At 43.1% G+C, this 14,303-nt stretch overlaps 1 protein-coding gene across 4 annotated transcripts in view; it reads right to left on the reverse strand.

Moving 5' to 3' along the window:
- Window positions 1–11,258: 11,258 nt before the first annotated feature.
- Window positions 11,259–14,303, reverse strand: part of RUNX1 (RUNX family transcription factor 1) — a 176,576-nt gene continuing 173,531 nt past the window's right edge. For all 4 annotated transcript variants that reach the window (XM_086632006.1, XM_086631998.1, XM_086632023.1 and 1 more), the window contains one exon: window positions 11,259–12,205. In XM_086632006.1, coding sequence (XP_086488132.1) covers window positions 11,712–12,205 — 494 coding nt within the window. In that variant the 3' untranslated portion in view covers window positions 11,259–11,711. The remainder of the gene's footprint in view (window positions 12,206–14,303) is intronic.

The following is a 14,303-nucleotide window of genomic DNA, read 5'->3' on the forward strand; positions in this document are numbered from 1 at the left end:
GACCCATTGCCATCCTCTGACCTGAACATTTTTAGCACTGGCCATCCGTACAGTTTGTGTTTAACGTTTCGTCAAGAGGCCAAATGGGTGTGGTAACAGCCTAGATTTTTATGTTCCCAGGGCCCACGTCCATGACAGTCATGGCCTCCGCCTCCTTCCCCCGTTAAGTCCCTCTGCTCACCAACAGGGAAAAATAATTCCTTCTTCCATCCACCCCAGCTCAGCCATTCTCCAGGAAGACCTGAGTCAGATGTTTGGTACCTAAACCAAATACCTGAGGAAGGTGGGGAAGAAGGAGACAATTGCTGGAGGGAGACACACAGTTACTAAACCAGCCTAATGTAAACAAGATCTAAAGCAAGAGTTCAAAGTTATTAAAACTAGGGGAAAATGCCAAAGAAGGAAATTCTTCTCTGTTCAGTCACCCAGCTCTAGAGCCAATGAAACCTGCTTTACCATCCCTGAAAGATGATTTATGAGCATGTTTTTAAACTGCAGACAACAATAACAACAACCTCCTCTCTGTGGACCTTTTCATCAATGGAGCTCGACGTGCTTCTCAAAGAAGGTCAGTGTTACTACCCATTTGCAGATGAGGAAACGGAGGCTCGGGAAGGAAAGGATTTTGCTCCAGCAATCAGCAAGTGAAGAACCCAGGGACAGTCAAGTACATTCTGTGCTAAGATATGTCACTCAGCCAACATAAGTCTAAATTTACAAACGGCACCTGAGACAGGGCACATCTTGCTGCAACAGCAGGAGCTTACTGCCTCATCATGCTCTCAGGTGTCTGTACGGCCCATGGACTCATCTGAAAGACACATCTGATGAGAGTGCACAGGGGTGGATAAGAACCAGAGGTGATGGAAGAGCACCATTGAGCTGGAAAAATGGAGAGAGAGCTGTTCCGAGAGACAGAGAAGGGGGAAAAGTACAGAAATATCTGCATTTAATATAGCATCTAACAACTAGCAAGGAGATAAGCAACTTGTGGGAGCCATGTTAGTTTCTAATGGTGGGTTATTACCAGTGGCTGAGAGTACGGGATCATAAAGCTCCACAAAGTGTGTGAGCAGTGGTACAAACAAGAAAAGAAACACTTAAAGAATTTAATTCTGAGAAATGCTGAGCAATCACTGTGAGAAGATGAGGTTATTCTCCTCTTTGCAGCATCCGTCTCCATTAGTGTCACAGAGCAGAACCTAGTTCCTAGGATGGCTTAGCTCTAACATATGTTTATCAAGGACAGGAAAAATCCTTCAGAAGTTTTCCCTTTTTTTCAGCTATTTTCAGCTTCCTGCTCTGGAAGGAGAAATCACTCTTTGGGGAGTGTTCTTGCACCTCTTTAACAGACAATGAAAAACCTCATTCTCTTTAACAGAACTTGTTTCTTCTGCTAGAACTTTTTTCTCTTTCTGAGTTGTGAAATCCAGGTGGGAGGGATAACAGACAGGAAATATAATTTTGCTTATTTAAAGACTGGGAATAAATTTGACCTCCCACTTGACCCTCTGCTCCTCCCCAAGACAGACCAAACTCAACTCACTCTCCCCTCATGTGTATCTGTGTTAGTGAAACCACCAAGCTTCTTGGGGGTGGGGGTTGGGGGGGGCAAATCTCAATATGCCTGTAGATATTGTTGGAAACAGGGCACAAAAATATCCCACACAGAAGTGACTGAAGAGTGCTCTCTCTTCCACCCACTCTTGTCTCAGTACACTGTTGTATCAAAAGCCTTCAGAAATGGCAAAATTCACCACTTTATATTCACCACAAAATTCATTGTATACATGCTACCGCAACATGTGAATGAATGATGCGTCTGAAGACTTCAAAATCTGATAAACAGACATTGGAGAGTCAAAGAATAGTCACCTCCTGTGAGACAGGCAGCAATGGAGGCATGGCAACAAAGATTGCCCCAAAGATCATTGCTTAAGGCATATACGGAGAACAAACATGCTTTGCAAAGTGACTATATACTTACAGTTTTATCTTCCAAATCATGCTTCATGATTTTCATAATTTTTCTTCCTTTCATTGCTTCCCCATCTCCTGTCCTTTTTGGTTGCCAGCTATGAACTGATGTAACCTTATCTGAGGAACGACTGCAAGCAAACGTAAGTGAGAAGCAGCCACCTCTTTAAGGGTGAGGAAGAACACGGACGGGTTTTTGTTCTGGAGACAGCAGCTGAAGCCAAACACCAATTCAGCTATAGGCTACTCATTGAAAAAGAGTAGCCTGCCAGCCTTTAAAGTCTCTTATTTTCTGTTTGTGGATGAAAAGTACCTCTGCTTTGCTGGATTCACACCTCTTTTATTAACTTTACCCTCCGGAGAACTAAGAGAAGTGCAAGCCAAAAATTTGGTGTCTTAAGGAGAATTAAGGTGCATATTAAGACTTTAGGAAGCAGAAAATGTCAAGTTTGTCTACAGGACACTGAGAAGGGACACAAATATTTTCCAGTAGGTGATATGCTTAAAGACCCAAGGAGGTTAGGAAGTATACAGGGCATTACAAAGTGATCTTACTAATCAGGTCAAACTAAAGGGAATGCATTTGGAAAGGAACTACAAGGCAAAATGTCTGCCCCTTTAGCACCTTAGGTCTGCAAGGTCACCCAAGTGAGCCCATGGGATCACAGTCACAGTCCTGAGAGCACTGAAAAGCAGCCAAAATGCCAGTTTAGGAAGAGCTTGCTTTTGGCCAATCACATCCAAGGCTGGTTGGAAATATTTTGATAAACTGTGGAGCAATATGCTGACTCACCCCCAAACATGTCACCGTTGCTGCCGATCAGCAGCGTTGCCTGCTTCCCAGAGTGAGAAGCTTGGGAGGCCCAGGATTCCCAGCTAAGCTGGCAGGCTCCAAGCTTTGGCAACCAAGATTTTAGTTTCATCATTTTCAAAAGGATACTACTGAACATGATTTCAGGACCACATGGACAGATGTTTGCCCTGTGCAGAAAGTTTTCGAAATACGACTTCCTATTCCAAAATAGAGCAACTGTTCTTCCTCTCATCCAGCCCCAGAATCATAATGCCCATGGGATGGATATGCTGGCATTTGACCAGCTATGGTCATACGTCTCCCAAAGTTACATGTGTTGGACTGACATCACCGGGCTCTCAGTTCTGCAGGAGAAATAACAGAGATGTGTGTGTTAGAGGAGGGAGTGGAATAGAAAAAGAAAGGGAGGAGGACAGTCCAAGTTTAGCAAATTTAGCTACTGTTTTACACAGCGAAAGTGAAACAGGAAACATTGCCATATTGCCTTGTTTCAGAGCACCTCTTTATCACAGACATCTTTATTTAAGGGAGGAAGGGTGAAATTTGCCACAGGGGCTTCATGCAGGGTTTTATTATTTCAGTGAAAATTAGCTGATTTTCAGCAAATTTCAAAGGACTTCCACGCCTGTGATGTTCACCTGATGCAAAGACATAGTGCAGTTGGACACTGGGCTCCTTTGAAGAAGGCCGTATTAAAAAAGCTGAGCGGTTGCTGGTATTTGAGGACACTGGAATACCCAGGCCGGGCTCTGTGGCACGGGGTTCAGTGTCCCTCAGGCACGCACCTGCTGAGCTAGGGCCAGGAAACTTTCACCCTCGTACCTGTGGTAACCAAAGCTGCCTTCTGAACTGGGAGGTCTTGGTCCTGAGGGATTCTGGTGTGAGGAAACAGAGGAATGGGACTAAGCAGCCAGCAGGCATAAACCTGGTGGTCGCCTGAAGCATACCCAGATGTCAGAGATGTCCTGAGGAACTGTAACTGCAGTCTCTCTTCTCTTCTTACAGGACATGTCAAGTGCAGCAGCAGATAACAGTAAGACCGCCATCTAAGCTTCCCCAGAAAAGCTACAGATCTTCCTGTGTTTGAGGCATTTGAAAGTAAAACAGCTGGAGGCACTTTTTACATGCTACAGGAAACAATTCTGCATCAGCAGGGAACAGGTTCTTTCTTTTGACAGCCTTCCTACCCTTAGGAACTAGCATTTTACAAAGGCCACAAGTCAGACCTAACCCCCTCCCTGCTCTGAAAGTAGGCTATGTTTTAAATCTGTGTATTAGATTTTCTTTCTAAATTGTTTTATCCTCCTCTCGCAAACCCAAACAATTCCCAGACAGTGACTCGTGCTGACTAATCCAGTCTGGGAGACTTCTAGGTGTCCCTGTAACTTAAAACCAGAAAACAAGCGTCCTAATTCAGTAGCTAGACATTCCAATGAAGACCTGTAGGTTCTGAGCTTTTATTTTCCTTCTCCTCAGGGTTAAACATGCTTTTATCTACACTGTGCCTCCCTCCCTCAGCAGGCAAGAGTTGAGATGAGCTGTAATTCGGACATTCCTTCCTTGAGATCCTGCCCACGTTAGAAGTTCTACTCCACAGCGCATCCAGTGGCAAAGTTAATGTGGACCCTCAGCATAGTTAAACAGTAAAAAAGGGGCTGTCTTCCAGGGCAAAGAAGGGGGTGTCTAAAGTAATCCCGAGATATGTTCCCAAATCATCTTATAGAACTGTAAAAAGCCTGGAGTTGTAAAAGGATATGGGGCCACAGACAAATTGTATTTTTGGCCCATTTACAGTGCTGGACTGAGTCATATTTTAGTTATGTCTGGAAACCACAATGCCATGACAAGGTCTTTGAGTATCGTAGCAGTTGCAGTGGTGATAGGCTTCTGAGTTATGAGTGCTGTGAATGAGGTCTGTCTCAGAGCAGATAATACAGAGTTTATTGTCCATTCTGTGACCACATGCTGCGCCAGGAACCAACATTTCCATTCCTGCTCAGAAAAAGGGATATCACTTCTGGGCACAGTACACTGCACCACTAACCCAAGCCTGTTGTCTTGTGAGACAAGCCACTGAAAAGAGGGAAAAAGCCATGTGCACCGAAGGTAACACACCTGCGTTGTCTTTCCAGGACATCTGTGTTGAGTTGTACGGTGCCTTGCAGGCTGATAGTAGTTAATGAGCTGCTTTTGCTCCGGAGCCTGGCTTAGGGCTGTTTCCTCATTGCAAAAGTCAAACAAAGCAGTGTGGGAGAACACCCATGACAATGGCCTTTATAATTAAAGGTCATTAAAAGCTGTCAGTCAGGGTGTGAGGTGCAACAAGAAATCAACAACCCTTTGCGTTCACCCTTGCCAGCCCCTCCTCTCACAAACAGCAGCCTCCAGCCTTAGTCTTCATCACCTTCTTTGCCCTTGCCTCTTCCTCCCCTTCAAGCAGCCAGACTGAGGGCATTGAGCTGCCCTTTCTCAGCTGCCAAAACAGGCATGGCTGAGCCACCTTGACTGCCCATGGCAGTCGGATGCCTTACTTTCCTATACAGAATGAGATTTGCTGGTATGTTCTCTACATAGTCTTCAAAATCTAGCAAAAAATATTTCTGCTGAGATGCCCTTGAGTGTCATATTTTTGTTTTTATTTTGACTGTCGCTATTTGTAACTTCTTTTCCTGTTGTTTTAAAGTAAGAAACAAAACAAATATGTGCCCTACTTCATCATCCACCTCTAAAGAAGTGCTCTTGGGTTTCACAGGGTAAGGAGAAAAATCTATAGGGTAGACCCTTGCAAAAATATAAGTGCAGTATTGTTAGGATAACATGGGACCGTGCCAGAAAGAAATGTCAGATGGTCATACTGAGCAGGGTAACCAGTAACCACGTCAGAGGTGTGTGTGTGTTAGCGTTTCTAACCTCTGAAGAGGTACCTAGAATTCAGTAACTGTTTACTTTTAGTGTCTTGGCCCTAATTTAAAAAAGATAATGTGAATTATCATTTGAGAGACAGAGTGCTACCTGACAAGTCGTCAGGAAAAAACTACGCCTTTAATAGTTTGCTTTGTAGCTTGTTTTTCACTTCACTGAGAGTAGCAGATGAAAAGTTAACCTTTGTATATATACATTAGTGTGTAGAAGGATACTACTGAAAGCTTCTTTAATATAATGCAGTATGTTGTGTAGGGCCAATATTAGAAGATTATGCATACATATCTATCTTCATATACATAGATATAGAGGCTTTCAGATTGAATTTTCAAGATTGACTATGTTTTTTTTTTCTCATTTGGAAAGCTTGATTCCCCCATATTAATGTTTCATTAACACTACTGTTTCATTATTTATTTAAAGAGAGAAACAACCAATGTATCTTATAGTAATGTGACCTCAAACTATCTGTTTTGGTGCTCCTGAAGTAAGGTTCAACTCATCAATATCAAAAAGGATTCAATCCAAAACCCAAAAGATCAAGAGAGAAAAATAAGAGCTGTAGATGACCTTGAAATATTGAAATTTAATCAAGAAGCCAGAGATATAAGGCTCCTGCATCTGCAAAGTCTCATTTCAGTTCTATTTTGATGGTCCTATTGGATTGCAGGCCTTTTGCCAGGTCGCTCCACTTTTTTCGTTAAAAAAGAAAAAAAAACAGTAAAAAAAACTAGTATGGACACATATTTTTGATGTTGTGAGTGCTACATAGTCAATACCCCTTTTCTGATGCTTACATTTTCTCTGAGAGTTGTTTTCTCCCCAATGAAAGAATGCACCAGGCCAATGTGCATACTTGTCAAACATTTTATTTGTCATTCACACTAATTATGATATTGAATTTACAGAGGAAACTGTGATACAAAGAAAAGAAAGAAAGAAAGAAAGAAAGAAAGAAAGAAAGAAAGAAAGAAAGAAAGAAAGAAAGAAAGAAAGAAAGGAAGGAAGGAAGGAAGGAAGGAAGGAAGGAAGGAAGGAAGGAAGAAAAAGTCTTCATTAGAACTAACGCAGCAGTCCAGCTGCTCTGCGTGCTAGTTGTAATGAATTCTCCCGTGGCGCTGGACACGGTCATCCCTATGTACAGCAAGAGTCTACTCTGACGTGGTATCTAGAGACTTCCTGTAGTGGGGGAAAAATCTACTTTATTCTCTTTTCCTATCTGGTTCCAAAAAACAGCAGTCTCCCTCCCCTCCCCGCCCCCCCCCCCGCCACCCCAAAGAAAAATCCCCTGCAATCAAAACCAAAAAACCAAACTTCCAGAACCTGGTAGTTTCCCCTTATGGAAATGTTCAGCATGACAGTGTCAAGGGAAAATGTGACTGTTTCAGGATGCTGCAGCATCTGTTTTGTAAACGTAGCCAGTAAACGCTGAACGAATTCACTTTGATGCCATTCTGATAGGAGCGCATCTCCCCCTGTGCCCCCCCCCTCAGACTTAACCATACAGCCACCTCAGACTGAAAGTTTAGTTTTTGCTTGAAAGAAAGATGTAACTGTCAAACCCAGAATACCACAAATAACCCACAGATTTTTGCACATTCGTTTCTCCCCTACCACAAAAAAGTGAAGAGTGTTGAATAGAGACCATGCTATAACTGCTTACAAAAGTGAATAAAATGTAGTTAATCTTGAAGCCTAAAATAACTAATTCAGAAAGAAATAAGTCTCACTACAGTCTTTAAGCAAACACAAAGGCAAGTTCATTAAAAACACAGAAAAATGAAAAAAAATGCAGAGTAATTACAAGCACTAAATATTTTGCTATGAAGCTTTTGAAATCTATTTACATACATAAATACAAGTAACTCTGTTGATGCAACCCTTTTAAGACAAGGAGAAAAATGCCAAGTGATCGGTACTGACCAAGCAAGGTTAACAAAAATAAAATACGAAAATGTTATGATGCAGGAAAACAAGCAAGGGTTTTGCTCAAATAGAAAAACGATCCACTTCTCCTGAATCTTCAAATACACCAGTGGAAAAGGTCACCCAGAAAGCAGTAATGAATGTTTCAAGAGTGCAGGCAATTCGGAACACTCTGCCAAAGACTGTGGGCCATTTGGAGGAAAGGGTTTTTCTTCTTTCCAGAGGATAATTTGGCGTAACTCTACAAATCGAATCCTTCATAGCAGGGAGGCACTCCGCATCTGCCTCGCCCTTGCACTAAAGCTCCTGTACCTGGCCCTGGAAACGTAGCAGGAACTCTGGAAGTGAGCACAAATATTGTTTGAGAGCAAAGGAATGGGCCTTAGAGCCAATGAGAAGCGGACCCTGTATTTACTTCAGAGTCGTTTGGTATGGCTGCATCTGGACGACAAGTTGTGTCTTGTGAAAGGAACACGCAAGCTGATAGTAAGGACTGCCGTTAACTGTATTTTGGCAGGGGAAGGTGTCTAAGGCACTCTGCTGACCACGACTTGCAAAAAGAAGCACAATAGTCCTTTTTGGATCCCATTCAGCTACAGGGATGAAAAAAATATATAAATATATATATATATTATATAAATATAAAAATATATACTTATATACTATAATTTGGAGAGGTGTGAATGGGGGAAATGTTTTATGCAAATGGCCTCTTTCTGCCTGCTAAGTGCTCTTAAGATACGAGAGGAACGACACGAGAGGATTTTTACAGCCTCGAAGACCTTTGCCGTCCGTAGTGGGACAGGGGCTGGCTACAAAAATATAGATTTGAGTAAACTGTGGTTTCTCATATGTACTTGTGTGAATACACTGAAACTCACAGTGATTAAACAGACTAATTACAAGGGATAATGAACTTAGCTTTTCCTCTGTAAGAGGAAAGAGGGTGCTGCTTTGTGCTGGGCTTGACGTACGCAGAGAGGTTGGACTCAGAAGTGTAGCTGCTGGCAATTATCACAAGTGAGACACTGGGAAATCCCAGAGTTTTGTTACACGTCAGTAATGACACAGGGTAAGTGCAGTGAACAGTTCTCTCACCTTGTTCACATCAGGGAGAGTAAAATTAAACTTCATCTTTAGGACAAGTATAAAGAAAGTACATATGTAGACATAAGAAATGTTCAGTGTCGGGTCTAATCTGCAGGCTAAGAGATGCCAACTCCTCGTTCTCGTGAATCCCTGATCTTTTAGTTTCAAAAGTGAGTAGTACAAACTACGGGCTCGAGAGGGGCAGAGGGCTTTAGCGGAAAGCAGCCTGTGGTGACAGACAGGCCTGGGAGCCTGCTAGCCACATCAACCTCACTCCTGCCACTGGGCTGAAGTCACCCGGCCATGGCAGCCCTGTCCTCTGCGGTGAGGCGTCGGGCTCCTCTGAGGTCCTCTCCTCTCCCTCACTTCAGGGTTCATGCTCACAGTACTATGCACTTGGGTGGTCCAGTCACAAGGCAGATGTGGGAGCTGCAGTAAATGATGATTTTAATTGCATGGCAACAGAGAACGTGTAAGATGGTTCTGCAACAGAGCTACTGTTTAGTGATGAAGGACTTTTTTTTAGGCTACTGAGGAGGTGAGATTCCAACTATGTAAATGTCACGACAGGTAGGCTCTCCGTATTTCCATATTCAGCAAGGTCTCCTACTCCCAAAAACTATTTTTAACTGTTCTGATATAATTTTGATGTTTTGTGCCTTTTTTGTTCAGAGCAAACTCTAGACAATGGCAAAGAATATTATGCTAAATGAAAAGCACAAGGCCATGCATGTATTTTAACAGAACTGGTTTGAACTTCTGCTGAGATCTCTTGAAACACTCCCTATTTTCTGCACAAAAATGACCTTATTGACAATGTAAATTCTTCAATTTGTAACTTTTCAATACCAAAGTGCTACTGCATCTGCCTTAAACAAAGAAGCAAAATCATATTAAAAAAAAAGAAAACTTGAAAAACAAATGGTTTTAAATAAGTCCAGCTGTTTTGCTGCCTGCAGCCAAAGATCTTTTTAATTTGATTCCTTTTAATTTTTTTTTAAACATCAAATACTGATCTGAAGTCCTGCTTTCAAATACTCTCTGAGTTGACCTGCAATTGTTTCACTCATTTAAGAGGTACATTAAATAACAATCAGCTAATTTGGAACGCACATGTGTCAACATCAGCAGTTTGTAATTAATGAGTAGTACAACAACTGCATTCAGACCAAACCCTCAAATAAAATAGTGCCATAAACTTTACAGTGACATCTGATATGTTTGTGCTGTAACGATGGGCAACGATGACGACTCTCTATTAACATGCTGTTAGTATAGGCCTTGTGTATTTGCTACAGGACAGAATATCGTGTGCACCAGCTCTAAATACCTTTCCTCTCCCCTCAGAAGATGGTGAGGGAGGAACCGTTAAGGCCTCTTATTCACTAGCCTGTTTTCCAGATGAGCTTGACAACCCTGTTCAGTTCGAGTTATTTTGTGATGCACGAACTGATCTATTTTCCAGCGCACTGGAACATGGCTTTTGTCCTGCCCAGAAATCTTGACTCCACTGAGCCGGGAGCAAATCTCACATCGATTCCATCAGAGCCAGGACTTCACCCTTGCCATGTGAACCACGTGTTGACTTTTGCTTTTGAAAGACTAGAAGGCCTCCACCACTGGTGCTGTTAGGAAGCCCAGGCAAGCTCGGGAGTAGAATGGGGCCATATGGGGTTGTAATTAGTTAGGGAATATTGAGTCTGTACATCCTGATTACTGATCCTGAGGGTTACCACTGGTGATGAAGGAAAAGCGAGGAAGGAGCAGGGAGACATGACTCGACTGGGAAGGCACAGAAATTCACAGGATTTCAGTGCCTAAATCATTCCAGGAAGAGTTGGGCACCTAAATGCCTTTGAGGATCTGAGTCCACTCAGCTGAGTAAAATGAGAGGGAGTGAATTGTAAACAATATTTCTAGATAATTAGGAGGTCACTTTACCCATCGTTATTCCAGCCTTTTTCAATGTGATAAATTTGACTTTGGCTGCTACCAAAAAAGGCAATTGCTGATCTTTTTTAATATAGGCATATTTAAATAATAATAGTATCAACAAATAAGAAAAGTCTAAATATCAAGCATAAATATCAATGAACTCATCAAAGTAGTACAGTAGTTGAAAATGACCCAAGGCTGTAGCCGTTGTATTAAAAAAAAAAAGTCCAAGAGAAAAAAGTTAAATTAACTCATTGAAAAAGGGGTTGATTCTTTCAGTTGACAAAGCAAGAAAGAAGCAAGCATGATTAAAACAAAAAAAAGAGTAAAATCTTTTTTTTTTTGCAATTTATAAGGTGCCAAGAGAAATAAAACAAATTAGATGCAAAGCAAGATGAGCTGCATCCTAAAAACAAAAACAACAAACCCAAAACAAAACAAAACAAAACCCAGCAATAAAAAATTTCCATATTCTTTGGAATATACAATATGGTTTAAAAAAAAAAAGGAAAGAATTAAGTCCAACATATAAAACCTCTCATTCACAGCATTGCTAAAACAGAAGCGTTCACAGTTTCCCTCTGGGAATCTTCCTATACTTCCTTACAGTTAATATGTCCATAAGATGCAGTAAACTCACTAAGATTTTTTTTTAGGTTTTAAGTCTTAAAAATAGAAGTGAACCGAAACTCTCTTTAGGGCTGTGGAGACCTTCAAAGCCCAGGCACATTAGAAAGCCACAGGCCTGGAAACAGACTGGGTACCTTTCTACCCACCCTTGCTACCTCCGGACCACCAACTCAGGTGTCCTCCTTTCCAGAAGCTCAGCCTCCTGTAAGGGATGCTTTGCTGGAGCGACATCGCTTCGCCAGGGGCTGGCTGATACAAGCCATGGCTCCTGGGAGCGCTGATGTCTGGAGGGTTGGCTTCTGGAAGTGATACATGAACATGGCAGGGCCCATAAGCAAGACGAGTGTTTATGGGATACCTACGGGCACTGGGAAATCAAAAGCACGTTAGTCCTGGCCCATAACTACTTAAAATTTGTTCAGTATGGTCGCCACACCGCTTCCTCTAGCCTCGCTGTGGTGGCCATGTTAGTGGGGGAGTTGCTGTGGCTCCCTTCTGCCTCGACCACATCGCTTTGGTTGGGGAGGTTGGGGTTGAGGAGCGTCGATCCCGTGGAGGCGTTGGTGCAGGGTGGGTGGATGCGTGGCGGGGACCGGTCTCCCCCCGAGATCATGGAGAACTGATAGGAGCCGGCGGAGGTTCCATAGTAGAGGTGGTAGGAGGGCGAGCTGGTCTGGAACGGGCTGCCTTGGGCTTGCGACGAGCCGGGGTAGGGAGGCGGGAGGTAAGTGTGGTATCTCGTGGCCGTGGACATGGCAGACATACCAATTCCTATCCCTGAACTGACGGGTGTCGGCGTGTAGGTGAAAGCTCCCGGGTAGTGCATCCGAGGGTCGGAGATGGAGGGGAGCCCGGAGAAGGAGCGATCGATTCCCACCCGAGGGTCACTGAACGCAGTCAAGTCAGAAGCACCTGGGTGGTGGGGAAGGAAGACAGAGAACTGTTGAACTGGCAGAACGGAGGTTCACCTGCTCGAGGCGATAACCAACATCCAGACTCTGGTCTAAGGTTAACCGAAGCGGTGTTGCTACTGCCAGAACAGAGCTATCCCTCACCTGCTCTCCAATGCAGCGGTTGCAGTGCTTGTGGATCTGGATGTTTTGGATTAATTTCAGCAAAGCATCAATTAAAGAGGAGTGCCAAGCTCTTGCCCTGCTTTGTATGTGCATGTGTTTGCTCTTAGAGACCTTACAGCACATGCAATTATTCACACTTCCAGAGTGCCCTTGTCCTCAGCAGGTGGGTGGGTGGGGAACAGGGACACAGATCTCAAGCTCCTTGCCCAGCATCACTTGACTTACCAGAGACACTGATGGGGCCTAAATATAGATTGTCCAGCTTCTGCACAGTGTCTCCTTGCACCCAGTTTTATCTGCCGACTCAAACAGGAAGCTCCATGGAGGAGAGATTGTCCTTCGGGTACACGAATGTGCTCAGGCAGGATTTACACACACAGGCTCAGCCCAGCTGTCAGCACGTAGGAGCACAGTACCCCATTGATCCTCAACAGTACCAAAGCCAAGATAAATCAGGTTCACTTAAGGTCTTCGTATCTGGGTCCTCATATGAGGTCTGCATAATTGTTACTAACTCTTGAAAATCTTTGCTCTAATGAGTACGTAAAAAAGGACAACCATACCACTGGCTTTTTAAAGCAGAATGATGTGTTTAGGCGTTGGCCTTTTTTCTTCCTTTCATGTGCGCTAGAAGCCTTTCTCATCCTGCTAAGCAAAATGGTGTATAGAACAGTCAAATTCTGCTCCACTTTGTCTGACATCAGTGGAAGTATGCCTGGTCACACCATTCTCCTTCCCTGGTGTGCAAGGATTAAACAAGCAGAGCAGATAATGGCCTCTTTAGGAAGGATCTTCTTCATGACTCAGATTAATGGAAGGTGGCAGTCCCTAGAGTTGGCAGCTATGCATGATTAAAATAACAACAAAAATAATCAAGAAAAAAATCTTTCCAGAAGACAACTTCTTCTGTCAGACAAGGCGTGGAGTCTGTAGAAGAGGAGCCATGCGCTGAAGGAAATACTCATGAGAAGCAGAGAGAAAACAAAGCTCTTGGCTCTGACCAGATTTAAAGCTAGAGCAGACATACTCCAGCGCCAAGTTCTGAAAGCTCGTCATCAACACAGCCAGCACATTTTGCTGAATTTCTATAAATTTCTTAGAAAAGCTCTGACGCATGCTGTACGCTTCCTTTTTTGTTTGCCTTCAATTTTTTCTGGAAGATTAATGGGACCCCTGAACACATTTCTTTCCCCTAGACTCCAGCACCTTTAGTTTTAACATGGCAAGACACACTACAGTATGGAATGGCAGGAGCTTCAGAGCAGCTAAGGTTGAAGGTGGCATCTGACAATATGCCAGATTTTAGATGGTTCTTCCGCACCTCAATCCCAAGAAAGAAATCAAACTTCTTGAAACTGCCTGGACACATCACTTATCAGATGAGAGTTTCTTCTGTCCAGTTTGGCAGAAAGCAGAATAAGGAAACCTAATGTCAAGATGTTTCAAGTATGTCCCATATCTTTGCTTTTTATTTTGAGGCACCGTGTCTTTATAGATTCCAGGGCCTGAAAAAAACCTCAAATTCGCTCTTTGTTCTGACAAGGAGAAATTTCTTAGATAGACAGCAAGCGTGTATGACAGTAACGGGATTGGGGAGAAAATATCATGAAAGATTTTTCTGGGAATACTGAATGACATTTACTATAGAAGTAACACTTTGGAAGCATTCTAAAAACACTGAAGATGTGTAGAGATGAGCCTCCATGTCCAGAATTAAGACAGGAAAGAAAGAATGCTGACCTGTGAATGAAACTCTTCTAGGTTCCTTCACAAGTCCTGGAGAAACTATGCCTGGCCAAGGTAAATCGCTTTGACCACGGGCACAAAAAGCACTGACAAGGCCTAGAGCTGGTGCCCTACCTGCGTGCCACAAAAGAAACACAGCATGCAGTTACTCCACGCATACACAGCTATCTTCTCTTAGACTGTGTCCT

The sequence above is a fragment of the Tauraco erythrolophus genome, chromosome 1, assembly GCF_009769465.1.
Source record: "Tauraco erythrolophus isolate bTauEry1 chromosome 1, bTauEry1.pri, whole genome shotgun sequence".
In the NCBI taxonomy this organism is placed as follows: Eukaryota; Metazoa; Chordata; class Aves; order Musophagiformes; family Musophagidae; genus Tauraco; species Tauraco erythrolophus.